Below are 26,818 nucleotides of genomic sequence, written 5' to 3'. Positions count from 1 at the left end.
CATGTAAGTCTATATGCAAGTACTCTCCGTGACAAAGATGATGCTGTATGAATAGTATTGTTATTTGTGACTTGCTTTTTCCTGATCTGTTTGTGTCCACATGCTTCTGCATCCATGTCTCCACTTTTCTTCTTCTCTGGGGTCACAAAGTGTGCTGCCTCCTGGGGCCAGACAGGGAATAAGGGAAGCCGACTGGCTGTGGGCCAAGCTAAACTGTCATGGTCCAAGCGTGGGTTGGTAAAGAATTTCCAAACACAAGGCGGAATGTAAGGAAGATGGAGTTTATTAGAGAGAAGGGACGCTGTAAAGACAGCAGGAGGACTTCCTGGCAGACCGGGGAGAGCTGATGCTACGGTGGGCTTGCAGCCAACTTTTATAACCCCAAAACAAGGGAAATTCCTGCTAGGAAAATGGTGCTAATCAATTGGTCAGTGAGCCAAAGGCGACAGGTGTCATTAGGTGATAGGCTAGGGTCCTATATGGTGAATACCTTCCCTAATATGGGGTCAGGTTATCGGCTAGCCCAAGTCATGAGTCAAAGATGGCTATGGGGGTCGAGATAACTGCGGAATTTGGTTGCTATGAGGCTTGGGTTAACTCTGGAATCTTGTCTTCTGACTTTGGCATCGGGCTCCACAGAAACTACAGGATGCCCCCAGGGCAGGGGCCACCTAGAGCCCACAGGGGATGGATTATGGCCGCGTGAGAATGCAGATGCTTTGTTGACTGATGCCATGGCCTTTTCAAGCGATGCTTAAGATAGCCTGATCTGGCAAAGGTGGCCAGTTTTTTTAAAAAATGAGCCAAAGAAGGTGGGCAGTCTCTAGAAGCTGCAAAGGCAAGGGAAGGACTCTCCCCAAGAGCCTCCAGAAGGAATCAGCCCAGTGAGGCTGACTTTGGACGCTGACCTCATACTGAACTGTAGTAGGAAACCTGTGTTGCTTTAAGCCAATAAATGTGTGATAATTCCTTACAGAAGCAATAGGAAATGAATGGAGATTTATAGACTGATAATAAGGTTTACATGGATAATCAAAGCATATATACTATAACCAGGAGATATATCAGGTTCCATATCACATATATGTACTAAATATATAAGCGTGTATATAATCAGAGTATCTGTACTGACAGTAAGGATAAAGTAATGGAGCTGCAACCACACAAGCCAGATTGGGACTTGAACCCACTGCCTTTTAATTACAATCACACACCTGGTCTCAGGACCTAGTGACGTTCAGGTTCTTTATGTCTCAGTAGAGAAAGCCTTCAGTGAGAGACAAAGTGATAGGTAAGAAGTAAATTTATGTAGAGAGATACACATTCCACAGGCAGACTGTGGTCCTTCTCAAAAGAGGAGAGTGGCTCCGGGAGAAGCACACTCCGCAGACAGAGTGTGGCCCAACTCAGGTGAGAGGCCCTGAAATATGGGGCGGTTAATGTTTCTGGGCTGGGTAATTTCCTAGGCTCACGAGTGGGAGGATTATTGCAACTATTTTCGAGAAGTGGAAGGAGTTCCAGAAATTAGGCCACGGCCCACTTTTTGGCCTTTCTTTGTCAGCCTCAGAACTGTCAAGGTACTGGTGGGTGTGTCATTTCTCAGATGCTAATGTATTACAGTGAGCCTAGAATGAGGTTCAAGGTCTGCTGCAAGTTGACTCTTCCGCCATCTTGGACCTAGTTGGTTCTGACCAAGGGCTGTGTCATTCTTTTTAAAAGTCGTGCCCTGCCCCCTTCCCTCTTGTTTCAGAGCCACTCTACATGGGAGGATGATGAGGTGGGGACTGGGGGAAGGAGGTTATTTAAGAAAAAGCCTGAGTAAGGACTCAGACAGGTGGATATCTGGACATAGAGCATTCTGGGTAGAAACAGCAGCAAGTGCAAAGGTCCTGAGGTGAGAACAGGCTTCACATATCGAAGCAGCAGCAAGGAGGCAGCTGTGGCTGAAGTAATACCAAGGGCTCTGAAGAAGCACGTCAGGTGATTTGAGAACAAAACAAAACCCAGGAGAGCGGGGGCCTTGGATTAGACTGGGAGAGGGGTCAGGCATGCCTCTGGGAAGAAGTGACATGTGAGATGAGATACAATGAGGAGTGAGCGTGGTCAAGGGAGAGAGCCCACGGAAGAGTATTGGAGGCACATGGAACAGACCACTGGGTGTCCTAGTGGATGAGGGAGGCTGGGAGGCACCAGAACAGGTCCTCAGGAGCCACATCTGCCTGGGGAATAGACTGAGGTGGACGAGCGTGGATGTAGAGAGCCCAGGAAGGGGGCTGCGCCAGGAGAGGGGGAGGCATGGTGGGCACACCTGGCTAGGTCTGCATTATGTTTTGGAGATGCCGCCCAAAGGAACTGCAGATAGGCTAGAGTAACCAAGAAAAGAATCAAAGGGAACCTGTGAACGGGGTGACAGTTTTTGCCGGGGATAGGGTTGAGTCAAGTTGGGGGAAATGAACACTACCTTTTGTCTCTACTTTAAAAATGCCTTTCACGGATTTCCCTGATGGTCCAGCGATTAAGACTCCATGTTCCCAATGCAGGGGGCTCCGGTTCAATCCCTGGTCAGGGAACTAGATCCCAATTGCCACAACGAAGGACCCACAAGCCTAAACTAAAAAGATCCCGAGTGCCGCAACTAAGACCTGGTACAGCCAAATAAATATTTTTTGAAAAAGCAATAGTAATAATAATAATAAAATTAAAAAGGCTTCCAGGATGCTTAAATAATCTCTCTGTGTCATGTTGTGTTTGCCTGTGTCACTGCCCATCTCTCTGTCCTATATTTTGTGTCTCTATCTCCCGATCTCCCTCTGTGTCCCAATCTATCTGGGAGGGAATTCTGGGCAAGAAACTAGAAAGACAGGTAGGAGGGGTGAGTCCAGGGCACCAAAGGATCCCTCTGTCAGCAGCTTCTGGGTGTTACTGCCCAGGGAGCATTGGATGGTAGGAGCAGGGGTGTGGCCAGGCTGAGTCACCAGGACTCCTCCCTCCTCACTTTCCATGGCCCCTACCCTGTCTTCTTGAGCACAGGAGCATACCCACCAGGGTTCCAGTACCCAGCTCCCTCCACCCCAGGAGGCTGGATGCTCACTGTTGGCAAGCCCTTGTGGGACACAGCAGTCCTGGCTTCCTGCCAGCCCTCTGCCTCCCCCAAACCTTCTCCCTCTCTCCTAGCTTGTCACCTGTGAAATGCCCAGACACACAGGCACGACCCTTTCCATCCTGATGAAGTAGGCATTTTCTCTCCTGCCTCCCTTTCCCTCTCTCTACCTTCCCTTTCCTTCTCTCTACCTTCCCTTTCCCTCTCTCTCTTCTCCATTTGACAGATGAGGAAAATTGAGACCCAGAAAATGGAGAAAAATATGTCACCGGGTAGGGAGGCAGAGCAAGAGACCAAAAATCAGATATATTTTTCTTTCCTGCCTCCCTTTCTTAAGGGCCTCCTCTCCTCTACCTTACGTTGTTTTTCAGGTTATAAAAATGCACACCCACAGAAAAGGAAGTGGAAGGGAGCAGGCACCCCACGATCACCACTGTATGCAGTTTGGTACATGTCCTTTCAGTTTTTATTTTGTGAATATTCTCATTTCACATAGTGAGGATGACACACACATATATTTCTGCATCTTCCTTTTTTCATTTAACATCACAGAGCACAAACATCCTTGTGTAACACTAACAGTTCTGCACAATTATTGTCCTTAATCGGTTCAGAACATCCTTTTTCTCAAGCCTATCGTTTACTAAACACTCCACTGATTCTACACACGTTCAGTGTTTCCACTGTTCTACTATGATAGATAATGTTGTGATAAATTCAAACCTTGGCCACATTATTGATTTTTTTTTTGTAGTATCTTCCCATAACTAGAATTAGTGGGTCAAATGTGGAGAACAAGGGTCCTGATTCACGTTGGCAAATCAACTTCCATAAAAGCTGTATGAATTTACAGTTTCAGTGGCCGAGAGTGCTGGTCTCGCTATCTCTCTACCAGCACGGAAGTTTCTGTGTTTCTTGTTTTGGTTTTAGGTCCTTGCTGATTTGATAGGCTTATACACGTGGTATGTTGTTGAGGTTTTGATATGTCTTTGAGGAAATGTAAAGTCACGTATGACTGTACATCACTCATGTCCTTATTTCTGTGAATTTCCTGTTCAGGGTGTAGGGATGGAGAGATGGGAGTATGGAGAGATTAACGATGCTTTCTCATGGTGTCGTTTATCCAGTCAACGTACCTGCAGACTTGGGTATGGACACCTGGCGCCTTGGATTGACCACAAGGAAAAACTCCCCAGGATACCAGGCCTTGCAACGAACCATTGCACATCACTGGTCCTCCTGAGTCACCCTGGAGGGCATAAAGCAAATTAGCCTCAGCTTCGGAGTGAAGCCCCCTCCCCACTTCAGCCTCATACACCCCCACAGTTGTTAGTCTTTGTCTCGCCAGATCCTGGACTTCCACCCTGGCCAATGAGGAGAGACTCATTGTCTCTGGGGACGAATAGAAGAGCAGGAATTCGGACCATCAGGGCGAAGACAATTCATGTTCTATGAAGACATTGGCTTGAGCCCCGGAAAATGGACCAATCACAGGGAAGGGGTGGGGCTTCCAGGAATGAGGGCCTCATTCCTTCCGCATCTGTGAAGGGCGCAGCATTTGCTAAGGACTCAGCGCCAAGCCCATGGGAGAAGGACACTATCTCCAGGGAATGGATGCAGGCACATGAAAGAGGGACAGGGTGCTCCTGGAAACTAGGGGCCAAACCGATGACAAATTCATAAGCCCAGTGCAAATGAAAATACCGGTCCTTCACTCACAAAGTCTTCAGACTTTCAAAACAGCAACATGAGTGTGTTAAACCAAGTGAGGGACTCTCCCGGGTGTGGGACCCTGTGTCACTGTACAACTTGCACATTCATGAAGCTGGCCCTCACTGGGGGAAAAGAAGGATGCCCCATTCTCCAGGACACACATTCCTGTTCCATCACCCCATCCCTAACACGTACAGGCCCACCATCCCTGACACCTGAGGGTGCCGGTGAGAGCACAGGGAGTGGGGCTACGGGGAGAGAGACAAGGAGAGGGAAAGAGTCACAGAGAAGCAGAAGAAAGGAAGAGCAGAGGATGGAGAGAAGAAAGGTGGAGGAGGAGGAGAGAGAAACAGCAATGCAGGGGCTGTTTGTGAGAAAGCAGAGATGTAGGCAAATAAAAAGAGTCCCAGCAGCAGACAGCCAATGGGGCTGGGGGTGGGGGGGGGGAATGGCAACACAGACAGGAAGAATGGAATGAGGTTGGGTGTAAAGAGTGACGTGGGAAGACAATGTTCCGAGACAGGGAGGGGTCACCAGGAGGAGGGGAGAGAGAGTTTTTGCCCAGGACCAGCACCCAAGGGAGGTGAGTGAGACATTAACTTTGGTCACACAGTCTCAGAAATTGCAATAAATAGTATTTTAATGCAATACCTTAAAATTGAATTGAATATGAAAAAGTCCATGATGAACACGGTATCCCAATTATACATAAAGGGTCAGGACAGGGCTTATTGAAGCCAGAGGTGAAGGGGAAATTCAGTAAGACTCTATACTGAAAATTCTGACATTTAGCTCATCATGGACGTTTGCATGGGTTTTTAAAAGTATTGCACTAGAATGTGATTTATCTTGATCACCAGGTTTTGGGGCACCCCCTCCCCTTTAAAGTTTGGGTTTGAAGCCAGGGGTTCCCTTGCCCTCCCCTAGTCCTGGCCCCATGCGCCCCAGCCCCAGCCCCTCCCATTCATCTTTCTGCCGCATCCTCAGGGCCACACCAGCCCCCACTGAGCCCCCACTATTGACCTGAGCAGAGAATGGGGCAGAGGGAGCTAGGAAAGGTGAGCCTTGGGTGGAGTGGGGGTGATGAAGGAAGGCTTAGAACCAAGGTCAGGTGCAAAGATGCTGGGTCGAGGGGGAAGGTGGGGCTCTGTGCGGAGATGACAAAGCCAGGGACCCAGGGCAGGGGAGGAAGGCGGTCTCACGTTGCAGGCACCGGTGTTGGAGTCGGGGTTGCTAGTACACAGCATGGAATTTCTCAGCATGTCCCCGTAAACCTCCCTGCAGTCCTCAGAGGAGATGATGCTGACACTTGTGCACATGAGCTTCTCTGGAAAGGTCACTGCAAGGTGAGGGTGGGAGGGCTTGTCAGTCAGAGGCCTGGGACTGTGGACCGAGGGTCCTGATGGGGAGAGGATGGGGGTCCAGGATCCTAGACCCTGAAGGAGGAGGGGGCCGGGGGTTTGACATGAGGATCATGAAAAGGGGCCTGACTCCTGGTCCCCTGGGTCTGAGGGAGGAGGGGTTCAGGGTCTAGGGCTCCTGGGTCACTGAGGCAGCCTCACCAAGAGGGCTGCTGGTGGTGCCCCAGCCAGAAACGGTACATTCGGTCCCAGGGGCTTCACAGCGGGAAGGCAGGTTGACTTTCTGCACACTGGGTGACAGCCTGGCCCGGCTATTTAGCTTCACCAGCATGAGGTCGTTCACGTGGGTCTCCTTGGAGTAGCCGGGGTGGCGGAATGACTTTGTGGCCCTGATCTTCTGGCCTCTTTTCAGCTCTTCACTGCCCATGTGCACATTGTATGCACTGGAAGAAGAGGGCAATATTCAGAGAGACACTGTAAGTGAGAGAGTGGGGACCCAGGGACCCAGACAGAGAACAACAGAGATCCCAGGGGGTCCGGGGGGATGGGGACAGAGACCCAGAGAGGTGGCATGGGGGGGGGAGGGACAAAGACCAAGACACAGGGACAGAGACCCAGCCAGGGTGAGAGGCTGAGGGGACAGAGACTCAGAGAGAAAAGGACTAGCACCCTGAGAGAGGTGTGTGGGGACCCAGAGGGAGGGAGCAGAGCCCCAGAGGGAGAGCTGGAAGTGCTCAGAGGGCCCCCTGCCCACCTACCTCATCATGCAGTGGGCAGCGGTGAGCACCCACTGCTCGCTGACCAGCACGCCTCCACAGTGGAGCTGATTACCATTGAGCAGGGCCACCTGCCACGGCCGGGAGTCTCTTTCACATGGGTCTCCATACATAATCCTCTCCCTGATCCTGTCACCCTGGGCTGGAGAGAGACATGGAGAAAAACATGGGTAGCAAGCCTCAGAGGAAGGCTGAGTCAGCAGCTGAGGGATGTGGAGGCAGATAAAGAGACAGAGAGAGACAGGGAGAAATGCAGAAGGAGAAATGGAGAACAGCGCAGAGAACGCATGAAATGGAGATGGAGAGAGACAAAGGCTGCCTTCTCGGAAACCCAGGGGGAGCATCTAATCTGGGGGCAACCACAGAAGCGAAAGGGAGAGACCCTGAGTACAGAAGGCAGACCTGGGGGGCACGGAGACCCCAGGAGGCAGAAGGAAGCAGGAAGAAAGGAGGCAGGAGGCAGAAGAGTCTTGTCTCCCGAGGGAGGAAGCTGCTGGAGCAGGGGGAGCTCCTGACTCAGGGACCGCTTGCAGACAGGGGCCCCTGACGAGGGTCCGTGGGGAAGATGGGAGGTGCAGAGGACAGGGCAGCCCTCCCTGACTGGTCCTCACCTTCCTGTGCAGCAGATCCCAGGGCTGCAGACAGCAGTAGGATCAGCGGGGGTGGGAGAAGGAAGCCTGCCATGGGGGCCTCTCTGAGTCTCTCGGGGCTGCCAGGCAGAGGAAGGGTCTCTTCTGCTGGGGTGCAGAAGGACAAAGAGTTCAGGAAGCAGGAGTCCAGGCCCCCAGACTCCCTTTCCCTTGGGACCCAGGAATCTGGGCTCCCATCCCTCCCCATCCATAAGTCTGTATCCCCAGGTCCTTTTTCCCTAAGAGACCAAAATTTCCAGACCTCCAGCCCCTCATCTTTCATAACCAGGCATCCAGGCTTCCCACTGCCCCCTCCCCTCAGGAACAGGACTCAGCTCTCCAGCCAGCCTATGTCCGCACCCTAAATGAGGCCCCTTCTCACCTCCCAAGGGTCTGATCTGACCTGGACCCAGACTCGGTTGGGAGCCAAGCGTCTCCAAACCTGCGCAGGGCGGCCGTCTTATACCACGTCCACCGCCCCCCACCCCCGCCCCCGCCCTCAGCGCCCTGGGGTGGAGGTGGAGAGGGCTCTGGGACACCCCTTCCTGCATTTCTGGTATCTCGAACCCCAGAGGCAGCTAAAATACTTGGCCGCACGCTCCTCTCTCCACCCTCCCGCCCCCGCACATCCTGGCCCCACCCTCCCTGGTGCTGCTGCCGAGGGCGGGGCCGGGGGCTCTGGCTCGGAGGGGCAGGAGCAGGATTCAAGGAGCCGCGGAGCTCAGGACACGGGCTCTGGCTGGGGTCCTCCTCTGGGGCCATTGTCTTGCCCTCATGCCCTCTCAGGGATGACCTAGACCCTATAGCCTAATTCTGAACAGCTTGTGAGAATGTGTTCAGGCTGGAGGCCAGCCATGTCTTTGAACCTGAACCCATTCCCAACCCTAATATCTGGTAGGAATGAAAAAGAAAATGTTTTCCCAAGCTCCACCCCGATAAATGCTTACTGTCATCAGTATAGTCTGTGTTCTCAAATTGTACATCGTTTTCTATACATACTATGTATTTATAACAAAAGCATGTGTACTAAACACTATCTAATATAACCTTTTTTCTTTGCTCAGGAAATTACATTGAACAATTTTTCCTCTTAGTATATTTCAATGTGTTCTCCTTCCTTCTTAAGGGTTGCATAATATTCCATACTGTACTGCACCATGATTTATGTAATCTGCTTCAAATTGGAGTATATTTGCATAGTTTTAATTATAATAATGTGGGGTTGGACTTCCTGGTACAGTCATCTTTGCTCATGTGTTCATTCAGAAAATATGTCCTGAGCATCTCTTCTGCGCCAGAAATTATTCTGGCTCCTGGGGACACTGTGGTCAACAATGCAAACAAAAAGTCCTTCATACAGGCTGTGTTTCTAGTGGGTGGACACTGTGAATACAAAATAAGTATGTAAAATATATAGTGTGTTAGATATTGCTCAGTATTGCGGAGAAAAATAGAAGCAGGGAAGAGGGTACTTAAATCAAGGCCGCCATTCAGCCATTGAACAAGCATTTAACAAATATTTTGTATAACTCCTATGTGCCTGCACCTTTCTATTAAGCGTCAGAAGATGAAAAAATTTCGTTGCTTCACCACCAGGGCGTATGAGAAAGTAACAACCTGTATTTATTTCAGAGTCACCTTGCAACTAATAATGAACACAAAGTAGAACTCTTTTCTCAAGGAAAACCAAGCAGGCACCCATGATTATTTCTCACATCCAATCTTTTAGGGCGTGTCAACTTGCTTTGTTCCCGTTTGTGCTTTTTCAAAAAAAGCTCTGCATTAAAACTACAAGACTGAGGGGCTTCTCTGGTGGCACAGTGGTTAAGAATCTGCCCGCCAATGCAGGGGACATAGGTTCCATCCCTTGTCCGAGAAGATTCCACATTCTGCAGAGTGACTAAGCCCAGGTGCCACAACTACTGAACCTGGGCTCTAGAGTCCATGAGCCACAACTCTTGAGCCCATGTGCCACAACTACTGAAGCCTGTGCTCCTAGAGCCCAAGCTCCACAGCAAAAGATGCCAGCACAATGAGAATCCCACCCACCTCCACAAAGAGCAGCCCCGGCTTGCTGCAACTACAGAAAGCCTAAGACAGCAACAAAGACCCAATGCAGCAAATTAAGTTATTAATTAATTAATTATTTTAAAAAATATGGCAGTCTCCCTTCTCATCCACCCCTAACATTGATAAAGGATACATCCAATTGTGTCACACATAGGCTTCACTTTGAATTCTGACCAAGCTTGGTATCTGATGGTAGAACATACACATACTAAAGGCTCAACACCAGTCTTTCTTTTTTTTTTTTAACTTTTTATTTTTTTATTTTCTACAATAAACTGCATATATTTAGAGTGTACAATTTGGTATCCCAATCTCCCAATTCATTCCCCCACCAGCACTCCCTGCTTTCCCCACTTGGTGTCCATATGTTTGTTCTCTACATCTGTGTCTCTATTTCTGCCTTGCAAACCTGTTGATCTGTACCATTTTTCTATAGTCCACATATATGTGTTAATATACAATATTTGTTTTTCTCTTTGTGACTCACTTCACTCTGTAGGACAGTCTCTAGGTCCATCCATGTCTCTAAAAATGTCCCAGTTTCATTGCTTTTTACAGCTGAGTAATATTCCATTGTATGTATGTACCACATCTTCTTTATCCATTCATCTGTGGATGGACATTTAGGTTGCTTCCATGTCCTGCCTATTGTCAATAGTGCTGCAATGAACATGGGAGTGCATGTGTCTTTTTGAATGATGGTCAACACCAGTCTTGATGCAAGCCCCAGGCTTAACCTGAAACCTCAACTCGTCCCAACCCTAATCCTCCACTCTGCTATATCCTTGACTGCTTCTAAACTTCTATCTCAACTTAGAATCTAGCTCCTGACCCAGTTCCTGCCTCCAAATATCAATCAGGCTGGGACCCACACCTCCACCAACATTGACCCTGATCTTGACTCAAACCCTGAATCCCTCAGCACAACCCACACTCAACCTTGACCCAAACACTGAATGTCACCGTAGCCCCTGTCCCAAACCTGACCCCACCCACAATGCAGACTATAGTCTCCATCTCTGTCACGTCCCGGGAAGCCCACGCGGACATCCTCCCCGTGAGCCCATCCCCAGTCACACCAGTCCTAACACTCTGACTCCAGTCCCGGCCCCACTCTCGTCTCCACCCAATTTCTACGTGAAATCCCATCCCAGTTCCATGCCAAACTCTTTCCCTCACCCCATCTTCAGTTTTCCAACTCCGCACACGACCTTGACCTTGGTTTCACACACACGTGAAAATAAAGTTCACCCATTATCACCATACTAGTGTTCGTGCCACATGGACTGAATTCAAGCGAAGTCCCCAAAACTTCTGAGACATTGCTTCTCATCAAATCCCAAATGAGTCCCCAGAATTCAGACCCTAGCCCCCACTAATTCCACACCAGGACCCTGGCCATGAGGGGTCCCAACCCTCTTGACATGGGCTCCGAAATCAGGTAGGGGCAGATGCCAGGGCACTTGACCTCACAGCTCTGTGAGTCAGCAATCTGTATCTCTGCCTCCTGGCTTCCCAAAGAGAGGAATTTTGGCAAGACTTCCAACCTGTTATCTATTGTCCGAATCTTCATCCCTCGATTCCCTCTTCAGCCCCCTGACTCCTCAGCATACTGTTCAAAAGAGAAAAGCAGCTACACTACGCTGGAGCCCTCCTATCCGCTCCTAAGTCACCAGGACGTCTCTTCTGCTGTGCTTGGCATATCTGTCTGTCTCTGTTCTTGATTCGTGAATCTGACTTTATTGCTAAATACTGGTCTTCGCGAGGAGAGGAAATGAGTCTGGTGTTCATTTGGTGTTTTTTTAAGCACCCAGCTCAAACCAGGGAGCATAGGAGGGACTTAAATAAATACCTGTTTGCAGCCCACTGTCATCCACGGATAGGCCAACTTTAGAGCCAGTGCTTCCTTAATCCCTGAGCCATTCAGCCACAGGGTGTGATAGAAGAACTTGGCCTCACAAGTCAGACCACCACAGGTTTGACCAACGCTAGTTGCGTCCTCATGATCTCAGGTAAGTGACTTGAGTTTTCTGAGCCCCACTTTGCCCCTCTCTAAAGTGCAGGAGAGCAGAGTCTGCTTCTCGAGGCAAATGGGAGAATTAAATAAAGTTATGAAAGGAACATGGATGGGCACGTTCCAGGCACTGGATTCATATTAGCTGCCTTCCCCGTCATCCTGGGGATGAAGCAGCTTCTCTTTCTTGTGCACCTACTGTGGGATGTGTCGGGTGCTTTGTGGATCTCAACTCTATTGCTCTCGTGAGTCCAAGCGGGGATGGTATTCCCCATCTGATAGATGAGAATAGGGAGATTTAAAAGAAGTAAGAACCCTTGCACAAAATCAACAGCCAAGGAGGCAGAAAGGTCAGAATTCAAATGCTGAGGATTGCCCACAGTTTCACCATTGCACAAACCCGCAGTCTGGGAAGGGAGTTTCCCTGGGACACCGTCACATATGCTCAGCATCGCTTTTGGCTCAGAGTGAACTCAGAACCCCATAGGATTCTTCTTATTATTTTTTAATTGGAATATAATTGCTTTACACTCCCCGTATCCCCTCCCCGTAGGCTTCTTATTAATGATTCATGCCCCCATGTTGGAGAGAGCCCCAAATCCCAGCCCTCCCAGGCCCTTTGGGTTTCATCCTGTTCCTAAGTCCCACCCAGAGACCCAGCTTCCTACTTCCTCTGCCCTCACATTTATTTCCTGATCATTGGCCTGATGACTCATCTTTCAGATCACCTGAGAGCTGGTACCTTGCTGTCTTGCATGTGTGCCTTGCCCTAAGGGATCCTGGACACTGTGATTCCGGAACCTCCTAATTCAGCTCCTTGGGGTCTGAAGGCACATAATTTCTGAATTCTGGGTTTCTATTCCCCTCTTTTTCCAAGAACAGCCCCCATTTCTTTTAGGAAGCTGCCCCCCTCATGTCTTAGAGTTCTTGTGAAACGGTCAATCATAGTTCTCCAATGATGGGGAAAATCTTTGGAGTGAACCCATGACCCAGTGAGGCCAACAAGATCATTTTTTCCAGTACTTCCCTGGCAGTGCAGTGGTTAAGAATGCGCTTGCCAAAGCAGAGAACATGGGTTCGATCCCTCCTCCAGGAAGATCCCACATGCCACGGAGGAAATAAGTCCGAGCGCCAATAATACCGAAACCCATGCAGCTAGAGCCCATGCTCTGCAACAACAGAAGCCACTGCACTGAGAAATCCATGCACCACAACAAAGAGTAGCCCTCGCTTGCCACAACTAGAGAAAGCCCGCAGGCAGCAATGAAGACCCAATGCAGCCAATAAATAAATAAATACATAAAAAGTGAAAATGATCCCTGTTTCCTCCCTAGAAATAATGATTAATCCAATGGGTGGCCTTGGTTCAAGCTGGGCCAATCAGAGTTCTTCCCTGGGATCAATAAAAGAGATGTTTGTTTCTGCTGGGTTTGCTTAACTGGGGCTGTCAGTAGCTGCTCTGCTCCCTCCATGTGAGGAAGCTTGTCTCCAGAGGCTAGAATGAGATCCACAGGAGAAGGAAAGAGACAAGCAGAGATGAGACACAGTTCACACATGTGTGAGAGAGAAACAGAGACGGAGAGAAGCAGGCAGAGTGACAGAGAGAGACATTGTCACAGAGAGACAGAGGTGATCGACTTAAGTCACCAATTCAGGTGCAGGAAGTCCCCTACATACAAACCTTCAAGTTAGAACTTTCAAAGATGCAAACCTGTGTTCGGGTGTCTGGCATACATTCTCATGTGCGTGCATCCTCTACAGGTGGTTGTGGTTTAGTGTACTTTACAGTGCGGTATAGAGTACAGAAGAACAGTATCTTTATTTCAAGCCCAGGATGTCCAGAAGCAGACATAAAAGCAGTGATGACTCTCTCACTACGTCCCAGCCTCCCCTTCCCGCCCTAGACAGCTAGTGGGAAGCTGCTGCACAGCACAGGGAGGTCAGCTTGGTGCTTTGTGATGACCTAGGGGGGGTGGGATGGGGAGGGTGGGAAGAAGGCTCATGAGGGAGGAGATATATGTATAAATATGGCTGATGCACTTTGTTGTACAGCAGAAAGTAACACAACATTGAAGGCGATTATACTCCAATCAATATGTATTGTTGACTTAAAAATAATGCACAATATGAGAGTTGCGAGTTGAGTTTATTTGGGGCAAAATTAGGACTGCAATCTGAGAGACAGAATCCCAGACAACTCTGAGATACTGTTCCAAAGAGGCAGGGGAGAAGAGTAGTATACATGTATTGTCTGTAAAGGAGGAGTACATGCAATCACACACATGTTTTGGTAAGGGGTTTCTGCTAGTCATGAGAAGCAGACGTCACCATGTAGGGATTTAGTGCTTTTCTAAATATGAGGGGATGTAAGGGTTGGGCTCATACAATCAGCTCTTGAAAACATCTAACTATCTAAAGACCTGTTCTGCCCATCCTCCATAGCACAGAGTGTCTGATTCCTGGTCTCCACCCTGAATTCCCTTCAGGGATGTGAAAGGTCAGTAGCTACAGCAGCACAAAGTGATTTAATTCTTGTACCGGCAGATGGCAAGTTCCAATTTATAGTTGACACTATTAAAAACAAAAAAGCAGAGGTGATGTAGCTGGCACTGCTAAGGTGCAGCAGCAGTGATGGTGCTGGTACCTCCTATTGCTGATGAAACTTCAGTTCTACCGTCTCTCACCTCCTCTCCCTCCTGCAGTCACTGACTCTTCCTGCCTGTTCACTCCATGCCAGCCCCTGTATGCCAGCTGTTGTACTGTACTCTGTACTTTTCAAGGTAATATACTGTAAGATTAAAAATGTTTTCTTTTTGTGTTTGCCTGTTATGTTTTATTTCTGTGAAAAGTATGATCAACCTATTACAGTACAGTACTATACAGCCGATTGTGTTAGCTGGGGACCTAGGCTAACGTTGCTGGACTTAGGAACAAACGGGACTTAGGAAAGCGCTCTCAGAATGGAACTCACCCATATGTAGAGGACTTACAGTACAGCACTGTGGAAGCCTAAGGTGTGCCGTATAACGATTTGACTTACACACACCATGAAATGAAGACCAGCATAAGTAGTGAACATCCATCATCTCACATCGGCATGAAAGAAAAGAAAAGAAAAAAATGTTTTTCTGGTGATGAGAGCCCTTAGGAGCTACTCTCTCAACAGGCTTCATATACATCGCACCCCTAGTACTTATTTATCTGAGAACTGGAAATTTGTGTCTTTTGACAGCCTTCATCCAATTCCTCCTCCCCTACAGCCCCCAGCCACGCCTCTGGTAACCGCGACTCTGATCTCTTTTTCTTCTATTTTTTTAAGATTTATTTTTATTTAATCATTTATATTTATTTCGGCTGTGCCAGGTCTTAGTTGCGGCTGATCTCTTTTTCTCAGAGTTCTTTTTTTGCTTGTTTGTTTTGGAGTATAATTGACCTCCAACACTCTGTTGGTTTCTGGAGTACAGCATAGAGATTCGCTATCTCTACACTGGAAGTGTACAGTTATCACTGTCCTAGGTATCCCTCTGTGCATGTTTCACTCAATCTTAACTGCTCTATTTTCAATGTTCTTTTTCTGGCCAGGTTGAATCACCACCAAATGAATAACAAGGTCCCGTGGGCATGGGTGGGGGAGATGCATCCCAGTGAGTTTTCCCGGACTGGAAGTCTTCCCAGCACAGAGCTTTACAGTCATAGATATAAATATGTATCATCTGTAATTTTCACACCAGCCATTGTTTAATAACTTATGTAACTAAAGAGTGTTTCACAAACCTTGAAACTAACTAGGCATTACAGGTTCTTTGATGCTTATAACAGCAAAAAGAACTCACCAAATGTTTTGAACACCAAGAGACACATTACTTCTCAAGAAGCCCAGCCTGGTGGCTAAAGGCAAGAGAAATAGAAGAACACATCTTTGGGGACTTCCTAGTTGGCCCAGTGGTTAAGAATCCGTCTTCCAATACTGGGAACATGGGTTCGGTCCCTGGTCCAAGAAGATCCCACATGCCGGGAAGCCACTAAGCCTGGGAGCCAAAACTATTGAGCCTGTGTGCCACAACTACTGAAGCCCCCACACCTAGAGCCCCTGCTCCGCAACAAGAGAGCCACTGCAATGAGGAGCCCACGCGCCATGATGAAGAGTAGCCCCCGCTGTCCACAACTAGAGAAACCCCGTCTGCAGCAAAGACCCAACACAGCGAATAAATAAATACATAAATTTATTTTTAAAAAAAGAACACTTCTTTACATTTGCTTGTTCATGTGCAGCGAAACCCTTGAAGATGACCCAAGAATTATATTCTAGTTGTTACGCTTGGAAGAAGGGGCAAGGGCAGGACAGAAGGGGGACAAGGTCACGATGGAGATTTATCCCTCTCTACAATTTTAATAAACTTACTTGCTTTTGTACCACGTGGAAATAATACCTATTCAAAAAATAAAGGAGAAATGATGTTTCACACACATACACATGCGGAGATTCTCAGGCAATTCTCCCTGGGTTCAAACCCAGCTATTTCTTACTGTGCAGCCTTGGAAAATGACTTAAATCTCTCTTTGCCTCGCTTTCCTCCTGTTTATAGTGGAGACAGCAGTAGTAGCAACTTCTTAAGGTTTATGGGAATATTAGCCAGTTAATCTGCGTAGAGCTGTTAAAACAGTGTTACAGAGCCTGCACTCAGCATATGCTATCGATTAGTGTTCGCATTCTCCCCTGTGTAAAAACAAACACGTGCTTTCTTTTCACCTCCCCCAGCACCCTAACAAATATAGGCAGTGAGGATTTTACCGAGAAAAACTCATTTGCTTTTACAATGGGAAACATCACATTTCTGAATTTATCTGTTTTATATTTATTTTATTTTTATTTTTTCTCACATTTTAGAGCTCTTGATTGGAATATAATTGCTTTACACTGTTGTGCCAGCTTTTGCTGTACAGCAAAGTGAATCAGCTGTATTTATGCATATATCCCCGTTTCACCACCCGCCCTCGATTCCCTCCCACCCTCCCTATCCCACCCCTCCAACTCATTGCCCATCAAATGTTTTCATCTTATTGGAATGTAATTGCTTTACAGTATTGTGTCGTTTCTGCTGTACAAGAAAATGAAACAAACAGCTATGTGTATACATGTATCCCCACATCCCCTCCGTCCTGAGCGTGAGCCTCCCTCCCACCCTCCCTATCCCACCCCTCTAGGGCTTCACAAAGCATTGAGCGGATCCCTGTGCTCTGCTCTCTCTGCTTTTTAAACAGCACGCTCATAGTTTTATGCCCTGAGATGAGGAGTAATAACACCAGGGAAAGGGTGACTATAACCGCTCAGTGCACCTGAGTGATTTATCACCATCATCAATATTATTACTCGCAGGACCATGTGGGGGGCACCGGGGTGCCCAGAGGAGATGGTTCTGGAAGACACCCAAGGTCACCGTGATGCAAGAATAAACACAGATGGGAACTCCCTGCCGGTCCAGTGGTTAGGATTTGGCACTTTCACTGCCGAGGGCCAGGTCTCCATCCCTGGTCAGGGGACTAAGATCCCTCAAGATGTGTGGTGCAGGGCGTGGGGGAAAATAATAAAAATAAAAAGAATAAACAGAGATAATGGTGACCTATCGGACTTATTAAATCCTTGTATTAGTAGCAATAAATGGAGATACCAGTGGCTGAGCTCTGAGGCCAGAAACACTCAGCCCCTCATCCAAGGTCTCACTGGAATAGGTCTGACTCCAGAAGCCACATTCTCAGTCCTTCCTTTCACCTGAGAGACCCAAGGTCAGGATCAAGACCTGAGCTCGCCAGGTGCAGAGCTCAGAGCTCACCAGGTGCAACGCTCTGGTGGCGGCTCCTGTCACTGTCACCAGCCCGGGTTGCACTCGCCTCCTCTGCTCCCACGTCTGAGTCCACAGGTAGGTGCTGAGGCCTCCTGGGGCCCCTCCTTTGTCCCTCATCCTTCACAACCTCTAACTCTCTCCCTGTGTGTGTCTCTGGATCCTGAAAGAGGCAGTGCCGCACAGTAGTTAGGCAGAGAGTTGGCCTTGGGTTTGGGAGTGGTGATGTCCAAATCTCAGCCCTCACAAATACCAGCTTGGTCACCCGCAAATCACTCTTCGCTTCTCTGTACCTCAGTGTTCCATCTGTAACGTTGGGGTGATAACACTTTGTATTTCATAGGATGTTAAGCAGATTGAATTAACATTTGTGGAGAACCTACAAGAGTGTCTGGAACAAAAGCACTCTATTTGTAGCCTACCAGTAAGTCTGTATCTAAGTACTGTCCATGACAAAGATAGTGATGCATGAATAGTATTGCTATTTGTGACCTGCTTTTTCTGTGATCTGTTTGTGTCCACATGCTTCCACAGCCATGTCCCACTTGTCTTCTTCTCTGGGGTCACAAAGTCTGCTGCCTCCTGGGGCCAGGCAGGGAATAAGGGAAGCCGCCTGGTGTGGGCCAAGGAAAACCACAGGATGCCCAGGACAGCGGGCACTCAGAGCCTGCAGAGGATGGATTCTGGCCACCTGAGAATACAGATGCGTTGTTGATTCATGTCATGGCCTTTTCAAGCCATGCTTAAGATCTCCTGATCTTTCCTTGGTGGCCAGTTCTTTTAAAAAATGAAAAGGCAAGGGAATGGACTCTCCCCAAGAGCCTCCAGAAGGAATCAGCCCAGTGAGACTGACTACGGACTCTGACCTCCAGAACTGTAGTAGCATAAATCTGTGTTGTTGTAACCCATACACGTGTGATAATTTCTTACGGCAGCAATAGGAAATGAATGCAGATTTATATGCTGCTCATAAGCTTTACACTGATAATCAGAGCATGTATACTACAATCAGGAGACATATCAGGTTCCATATCACATATATGTAGTGAATATATAAGGGTGTATATAATCAGAATATCTATACTGACAATAAGGGTAAAGTAACGGAGCTGAAACCACACAAGCCAAATTGGGACTTGAACCCACTGCCTTTTAATTAAAATCACACACCTAATCTCAGGACCTAGTGAAGTTGAGGTTCTTTCTATCTCAGTAGAGAAAGAAATCAGTGAGAGACAAAGTGATACATAAGAAGTAAATCTATGCAGAGAGATACACAGAATGTGGTCCTTCTCAAAAGGTGAGAACAGCTCTGAAAGAAACACACTCCACAGAGAGGGTGTGGGCCAGCTCAGAAGGTGAGAGGCCCTGAAATATGGGGCGGTTAATGTTTCTGGGCTGGGTAATTTCCTAGGCTAACGAGTGGGAGGATTATTCCAACTATTTTCGAGAAAGGGCACAGATTTCCAGAAATTGAGCCACCACCCACTTTTTGGCCTTTCCTTGTCAGCCTTGGTACTGTCATGGTACCGGTGGGTGTGTCATTTATCAGATGCTAATGTATTACAGTGAGTGTAGAATGAGGTTCAAGGTCTACCGGAAGCTGAATCTTCTGCCATCTTGGACCTAGGTGCTTCTCACCAAGGGCTGTGTCATTCTTTTTAAAGGTTGTGCCCTGCCCCCTGCCCTCTTGTTTCAGAGCCACTCTACATGGGAGGTTGGGGGGGGGGAGACAGGGGAGGGCAACTATTTAAGACAAAACCTGAGTAAGGCTTAAGACAGGTCGATATCTGGGCATAGAGCATACTGGGTAGAAAGAGCAGCAAGCGCAAAGGTCCTGAGGTAAGAACAGGCTTCACATATCTAAGAGACAGCCAGGGGGCAGGTGTGGCTGAAGTAATGGAGGGGGAGAGGGTGGGAGATAAGGTCAGAGGAGGAACAGAGCGGGGCAGATTGTGTGTGGGCCTTTGGCTCAGGTGAGGATTCTAATTTCTGTTTGGAGTATGATCAGCAGTCTTTTGGATCACGTTTCGGAGATAAGTAGGTCTCTCTTACAACAGAAGACTATGTGTAGATCAGCCCAGACAAAAGATCTGCCATCTCCAGAGCTCTTTATTGAGATCAGCGACACCCCTGGGTGCCAAGAGAATCAGGGGGAGAGGAAAATCCTCTCACTGGTCCCCAGCCACAACCACTTTACACAGTGCTCCTGCCAGTTTCCACTTAAGACCACTTAACACCACTTCAGCTTTTTTTTTTTTTTTTGCTAAGCTTTGATTCCTGTTTCCTCCACATCAGGACTGTCCTATCAAAATATAGCAGGAGCTGCATGTGTACTTTTAATTTTTATACTCCCCACTGTTGGCCTGAAGCAAATGGACTGCCAGATATTTTTCCAGCGAAGACAGGTTTACTCCGGCTCAGCAGAGAACTGCAACCTGGAGTCGGCCACCATGGGAGCCACCTGCAAGTTGCCCCATGGCGAGGCAAGGAGAATGCTTTTACAGAGGGAAGAAGAAGGTTGGGGCTGCAGTAAATGAGTCCCTGGCTTTTCATTGGCTGAGTCCTTGCCAGGAACAAAGAGGAGTCTTTCCTCTTCCTGTTGGGCTCTGCTATAGTCACGGGAGGGAGAGCTCCCCCTTCTGGCCTCCCAACTCTATTTAATTGGGATTTCTGTTTATTAATTTTTTACACCATATTACAAAAAGGAAAAAGAGGCCCACCTTGGGCCTTTGGGCAGATGACATTCCTAAGCAGGCAGCCACTCCACCGTGTCTAGGAGATTTAGGACTCTCTTTTTGGCTCAGTCCGGGGGAGGGAGGAGGGGCTTGCTCTTCCATTTATGCAGTAAGAGTGGGTGCTGGGGCTGAGGGTGGCCTCACCTCATCCCCTCCCCAGCAGTGCTCCGTGTCTTCTGTGGCCAAGGCTGCACCTCACCTGCAGGTGGGGATGAGGGCAGGTGGCTCAGGTGAGGGGCAGTGGACGCAGGTGCATCCTGGACCCTCACGACTTGTGTCCCTGTGGAGATGGCTCCCTTGTCCCTCAGCTGCTGCTTCTCTCTCCTAATATGCATGAAGGAGGCTGCCTAGCAGAGAGTGTGAGATATGGGCTCTGGAACTAGATGCCTGGCTTCACTGCCACTTTGCTGTGTGACCTTGGGTAAGTTGATTGACTGCTCTGTGCCTCCCTTTCCACTATCATCAATTAGGCATAATATTAGGTACCTCATGGGGTTATTACGAAGATCACAACTAATCAGTGTGTATAAGCTGTTAAGAAGGCACCTAGAAAACAAGTGGGTGATGGATCACTGTTGGATCTTCTGTCTTTTTATGATTTAATCATCATTCACCCTGGTTCCTGAGATGTGTGTCTCTCAGCGTCCACTTTTCACTATGTTGCCAGCTCTCCCCTGCTCTGTATCAGTTCATCTCTGCCTGTTTCTTCATCTCTGCCTCAGCCCTTCTGCGACCTTGGGTAAATGACTTAATCTCTCTGTGCCTCAGTTTCCACATCTGCATACACTTAATATAAAACTTCATATGGTGTTGTGATGGATAAAGTTATTACACATAAACAACTTAAAATAGGGCCAGAGTAAGCTCTTGCCGTAATTACAATTAATTCAATATTAAGTAATTCGTTAAGTTCCCTACTCCTGTCGCAGTGCAAAGAGCTATTATTAACTGTAAGCGAGCAACCAAGAAAAGAATCAAGGAGGCTCTGTGAATGGGGTGACACTTAAGGGGAAGGGGGTAGAATTGAGTCAAGTTGGGGGAAGTTAAAACTACATTTTGTCTCTGTTTTAGAAGTGATTTTCAGGAACTTCCCTGGTGGTCTAGTGATTGAGACTCTGTTCTCCCGATGCAGGGGGCACAGGTTCAATCCCTGGTAGGGAACTAGATTCCAAATGCCCCAACGAAGAGCCCACATGCCGAAACTAAAAAGATCCCGAGTGCCACAACTAAGAGCTGGCTCAGCCAAATAAATAAACACTTTTAAAAAAATCAATAATAATAATAATATTAAAAAGACTTCCAGGATGCTTAAATAATCCCTCTCTCTATGTGTCATTTTGCCTTGGCCTCTGTCTGTGCCCATCTCTCTCTCCTCTGTTTTGTGTCTCTATCTCCCTGTCTCCTTCTGGGTCCCAGTCTATCTGGGAGGGAATTATGGGGGAGAGACTAGAAAGACAGGTAGGAGGGGTGAGTCCTGGGCATGAGAGGATCCCTCTGTCAGCAGCATCTGAGGTGTGACTGCCCAGGGTGCCTTGGATGGCAGGAGCAGGGGTGTGGCCAGGCTGAGTCACTGGGACTCCTTCCTCCTCCTTTTCTGAGGCCTATTCCCTGTCTTCGTGAGCACAGGAGCCCACCTACCCAGGTTCCCAGCCACCAGCTTCCCCTGGCACCTGGAAAGCTGTGTGGTCACTGCTGGCAAGCCCTGGTGGGACATAGGGGTTCTGTCTTCTGCCAGCCCTCTGCTTCCCCCAAACCTTCTCCCACTCTCTTAGTTCATCACCTGTGAAATGCCCAGACACACATTCACAACCCTTTCCACCCTGATGAAGCAGGCATTTTCTCTCCTGCCTCCCTTTCCCTCTCTCTACCTTCCCTTACCCTCTCTCTCTTCTCCATTTTGCAGATGAGGAAAACTGAGACCCACAAAATGGAGAAAAATATGCCTCCAGGTAAGGAGGCTTGGCAAGGGACCAAGAATCAGATTCATTGCTCTTTCCTGTCTCCCTAAGGGCCTCCTCTCCTCCACATTACATTGTGTTTCAAGTAATAACAGTAAGTGGAAGGAAGCAGGCACCCCATGACCACCACTGTATGCAGTTTGGTACTTCTTCTTTCAGGTTTTATTTTCTGAAAGTTTTAATTTTACATAGTGAGGATGACATGCACATATATTTCTGTATCTTCCTTTTTTCATTTAATATCACATAGCACAAACATCCCTGCATAACACTAACAATTCTGCACAATTATTATCCTTAACAGCTTCACAATATCCTTGGCTCAAGTCAGCCTGTTGTATACTTAAACACGCCACTGATTCTGGACACAGTCAGTGTTTCCACTGTTCTGCTATAATAACGTCATAAATTCAAACCTTGCTGCACATATTTTATTTTAAATAGTATCTTCCCAGACCTAGAATTACTGGGTCAAATGTGGAGAACAAGGCTCCTGATACACATTGCAAATCGACTTCCATAAAAGTTGTATGAATTTACAGTTTCAATGGCCAACAGTGCTGGTCTCACTACCTCTTTACCAGCACAGAGGTTTTTGTGATTCTTGTTTTGGTTTTAGGTTCTTGCTGACTTGATTGGCTTGCACACATGGCATATCGTTGAGGTTTTGATAGGTCTCTGAGGAAAGGTAAAGTCAAGTATGACCGTACATCACCGATATCCTTATTTCTGTGAATTTCCTGTTCAGGGCATAGGGATGGAGAGATGGGAGTATGGATATATTAGCGATGCTTTCTCATGGTGTCATTTATCCAATTGATGTACTTGCAGACTTGGGTATAGACACCTGGGTGGTTGGTTTGGCCGCAAGGGAAAGTTCCCCAGGACACCAGGCCTTGCAAAGAACCTCTGCACGTCAGTGGTCCCCCTGCGTCACCCTGGAGGGGATAAAGCAAATTAGCTTCAGCTGCAGAGTGAAGCCCCCTCCCCACTCACTCTCATAAACTCCACAGTTGTTAGTCTCTGTCTTGCCAGACCCTGGATTTCCACCCCAGCCAATGGGGAGAGACTCATTGTCTCTGGAGATGAATAGAAGAGCAGGAATTAGGACCATCCTGGAGAAGACAAACCACATTGTCTGCAAAGGTTGGCTTGAGCCCCGGCCAATGGGACCAATCAGAGGGAAGGGGCGGGGCTTCCGGGGATCAGAGCCCCACTTCTTCCCCACCTGTAAGGACTCAGAGCCAAGCCCTTGGAGAAGGAGCACTGTTTCCAGGCAATGGATACAAGCTCATGAAGGGGGACAGGGTGGTCCTGGAAACCAGGGGCCAAACCCATGACATAATTCACAAGGCCCAGTGCAAAATGAAAATACCGTCGCTCAAAAGGTATTAAGAATTTCAAGACAGCAAAAAGAGTGCTGTTAAACCAAGCGTGGGACTCGCCCGAGTGTGGGACCCTGTGTCACTGTACAACCTGCCCCTTCATGAAGCCGGGCCTCACTAGGGGAAAAGAAGGGTGCCCCATTCTCCAGGACACACATTCCTGTCCCGACACCCCATCCTAACACGTATAGTCCCACCATCCCTGACAGCTGAGGGTGCAGCTGAGAGCACAGGGAGTGGGGCTACGGGGAGAGAGACAAGGAGAGGGAAAGAGTCACAGAGAAGCAGAAGAGAGGAAGAGCAGAGGATGGAGAGAAGAAAGGTGGAGGAGGAACACGACAGAGAAACAGCAATGTAGGGGCTGGAGAAAGGGGCAGAAATGTAGGCAAATAAAAAGAGTCCCAGCAGCAGACAGCCAATGGGGCTGGGGGGGGGGGGGGGATGGCAACACAGATGGAAAGAATGGAATGAGGTTGGGTGTGAAGAGAGACGTGGGAAGACAATGTTCCGAGACAGGGAGGGGGTCACCAGGAGGAGGGGAGAGAGAGTTCTTTGCCCAGGACCAGCACCCAAGGGAGGTGAGTGAGACACGAACTTCGGCCACACAGTCTCAGTAATCAATAAATAGCATTTTCATGCAATACCTTAAAATTGAGTTTAATATGAAAAAGTCCATGATGAACACGGTATCCCAATTTTACATAAAGGGTCAGTACAGGGCTTATTGAAGTCAGAGGTAAGTGGGAAATGTGTGAGACTAATGGCTCTTTATTGAAAATTCTGACATCTTGTTCATCGTGGACTTTTGCATGGGTTTTCAAAACTATTGCATTAGAATGTGATTTATCTTGATCACCGGGTTTTGGAGCACCCCCCTCTCCTTTTAATTTGGGTTTGAAGCCAGGGGTTCCCTTGCCCTCCCCTAGTCCTGGCCCCATGCTCCCCAGCCCCAGCCCCTCCCATTCATCTTTCTGCCTCATACTCAGGGCCACACCAGCCCCCACTGAGCCCCCACTCTTGACCTGAGCAGAGAATGGGGCAGAGGGAGCTGGGAAGGCTGGGCCTGGGGTGGGATTAGGGTGATGAGGGAAGGCTCAGTGCCAAGGTCAGGTGCAAAGATTCTGGATAGAGGGTGAGGATGGGGCTCTGTGCTGAGATGAAGCAGCCAAGAACCCAGGGCAGGGGAGGAAGGAGGTCTCACACTGCAGGCGCTGGATCTGGAGTCGTGGTTCCCAGCACACAGCATGGAATTTCCCAGCGCGTCCCCGTAAACCTCCCTGCAGTCTTCAGAGGAGATGAGGGTGACATTTGTGCACATGAGCTGCTTTGGAAAGGTCACTGCAAGATGAGGGTGGGAGGGCTTGTCAGTCAGAGGCCTGGGACTGTGGACCGAGGGTCCTGATGGGGAGAGGGTGGGGGTCCAGGATCCTAGATCCTGAAGGAGGAGGGGGCTGGGGGTTCGACATTAGGATCATGAAAAGGGGCCTGACTTCTGGTCCCCTGGGTCTGAGGGAGGAGGGGTTCAGGGTCTAGGGCTCCTGGGTCACTGAGGCAGCCTCACCAAGAGGGCTGCTGGTGGTGCCCCAGCCAGAAACAGTACATTCGGTCCCAGGGGGTTCACAGCCGGAAGGCAGGTTGACTTTCCTCACACTGGGTGACAGCCTGGCCCGGCTATTTAGCTTCACCAGCATAAGGTCATCAACGTGGGTCTGTTTGGAGTAGCCAGGGTGGCGGAATGACTTTGTGGCCCTGATCTTCTGGCCTCTTCCCAGCTGTTCACTGCCCATGTGTACGTTGTACGCACTGGGAGAAGGGGGCAACATTCAAAGAGACTCTGTGAGTGAGGAGTGAGACAGGCACCCAGAGGAGGGAGGCAGGGAACCAGAGGGAGAGCTGGAAGTGCTCAGAGGGCCGTCTGCCCACATACCTCAGCCTGCAGTGGGCAGCGGTGAGCACCCACTGCTCGGTGACCAGCACGCCTCCACAGTGGAGCTGATTACCCTTGAGCAGAGCCACCTGCCAGGGCCGAGAGCCTCTTGGACATGGGAATCCATTAATAATCCTCTTCTCCCTCTTGTTAACCTGGTCTGGAGACAGACATGGAGAAAAAACTGGGTAGCAAGCCTCAGAGGAAGGCTGAGTCAGCAGCTGAAGGATGTGGAGACAGAGATGGAGACAGACAGACAGAGAGACAGGGAGAAATGCAGAGGCACAGATGGAGAACAGGGCAGAGAAAACAAGAGATGGAGAGAGACAGAGGCAGCCCGCTCAGAAACCCAGGAGAAGGATCTGCTCTTGGGGTGACCTCAGAAGCTAATGGGAGAGACCCTGAGTACCGAATAGAGGTCCCAGGGAGCACAGAGACCCCAGGAGTCATAAGAAAGCAGGAAGAAAGTAGGCAGGAGGCAGAAGGGTCTTGTCTTCCGAGGGAGGAAGCTGCTGGAGCAGGGGGAGCTCCTGACTCAGGGACCCCTTGGAGACAGGGGCCCCTGAGAGGGTCCGTGGGGATGATGGGGGGTGCAGAGGACAGGGCAGCCCTCCCTGACTGGTCCTCACCTTCCTGTGCAGCACATCCCAGGGCTGCGGACAGCAGTAGGATCAGCGGGGGTGGAAGAAGGAAACCTGCCATGGGGGCCTCTCTGAGTCTCTCAGGGGCTGCCAGGCAGAGGAGGGGTCTCTTCTGCTGGGTGGAGAAGGACAAAGAGTTCAGGAAGCAGGAGTGCTGGCCGCCAGCTCCCTCCTCCCTCAGATCCAGCAGTCCAGGCCCCCAGACTCCCTTTCCCTTGGGACCCAGGAATCTGGGCTCCCATCCCTCCCCATCCATAAGTCTGTATCCCCAGTTCCTTTTTCCCTAAGAGACCAAAATTTCCAGACCTCCAGCCTCTCATCTGTCAGAACCAGGCTTCCCACTGCCCCCTCCCCTCAGAAACAGGACTCAGCTCTCTCGCCAGCCTCATCCCCCCACCCTAAATGAGGCCCCTTCTCACCTTCGGAGGCTCTGATCTGACCTGGGCTCCAGACTCGGTTAAGAGCCAAGCCTCTCCAGACCTGCGCAGGGCGGCCGTCTTATACCACATCAAACCCCCCGCCCCCGCCCTCAGCACCCTGGGGTGCAGGTGGAGACGGCTCTGGGACACCCCTTCCTGCATTTCTGGTATCTCCAACCCCAGAGGCAGCTAGAATACTTATCCGCACGCTCCTCTCTCCACGCTCCCGCCCCCGCACATCCTGGCC

General features: G+C 49.1%; 1 protein-coding gene across 12 annotated transcripts in view; it reads right to left on the bottom strand.

Moving 5' to 3' along the window:
* Nucleotides 1-3,544: 3,544 nt before the first annotated feature.
* LOC130838579 (kallikrein-7-like) overlaps nucleotides 3,545-26,818 on the bottom strand; it is a 102,623-nt gene continuing 79,349 nt past the window's right edge. For 4 of the 12 annotated variants that reach the window (XM_057711880.1, XM_057711877.1, XM_057711878.1 and 1 more), the window contains 3 exons: nucleotides 6,376-6,617; nucleotides 6,016-6,152; nucleotides 3,545-4,349 (listed from right to left, as the gene is read on the bottom strand). In XM_057711880.1, coding sequence (XP_057567863.1) covers nucleotides 4,194-4,349; nucleotides 6,016-6,152; nucleotides 6,376-6,617 — 535 coding nt within the window. In that variant the 3' untranslated portion in view covers nucleotides 3,545-4,193. Of the gene's footprint in view, nucleotides 4,350-6,015; nucleotides 6,153-6,375; nucleotides 6,618-6,932; nucleotides 7,093-7,561; nucleotides 7,688-7,961; nucleotides 8,109-22,340; nucleotides 23,138-24,785; nucleotides 24,923-25,145; nucleotides 25,388-25,511; nucleotides 25,672-26,140; nucleotides 26,268-26,571; nucleotides 26,707-26,818 lie in introns of those variants that run through there. The other 8 variants (XM_057711875.1, XM_057711876.1, XM_057711873.1 and 5 more) reach the window with 8 other exon arrangements.

The sequence above is a fragment of the Hippopotamus amphibius genome, chromosome 16 (assembly GCF_030028045.1).
Source record: "Hippopotamus amphibius kiboko isolate mHipAmp2 chromosome 16, mHipAmp2.hap2, whole genome shotgun sequence".
Taxonomy (NCBI): domain Eukaryota; kingdom Metazoa; phylum Chordata; class Mammalia; order Artiodactyla; family Hippopotamidae; genus Hippopotamus; species Hippopotamus amphibius.
The sequence above is the reverse complement of the archived record's forward strand: the minus strand, read 5'-3'. Positions and strand labels throughout refer to the sequence as shown.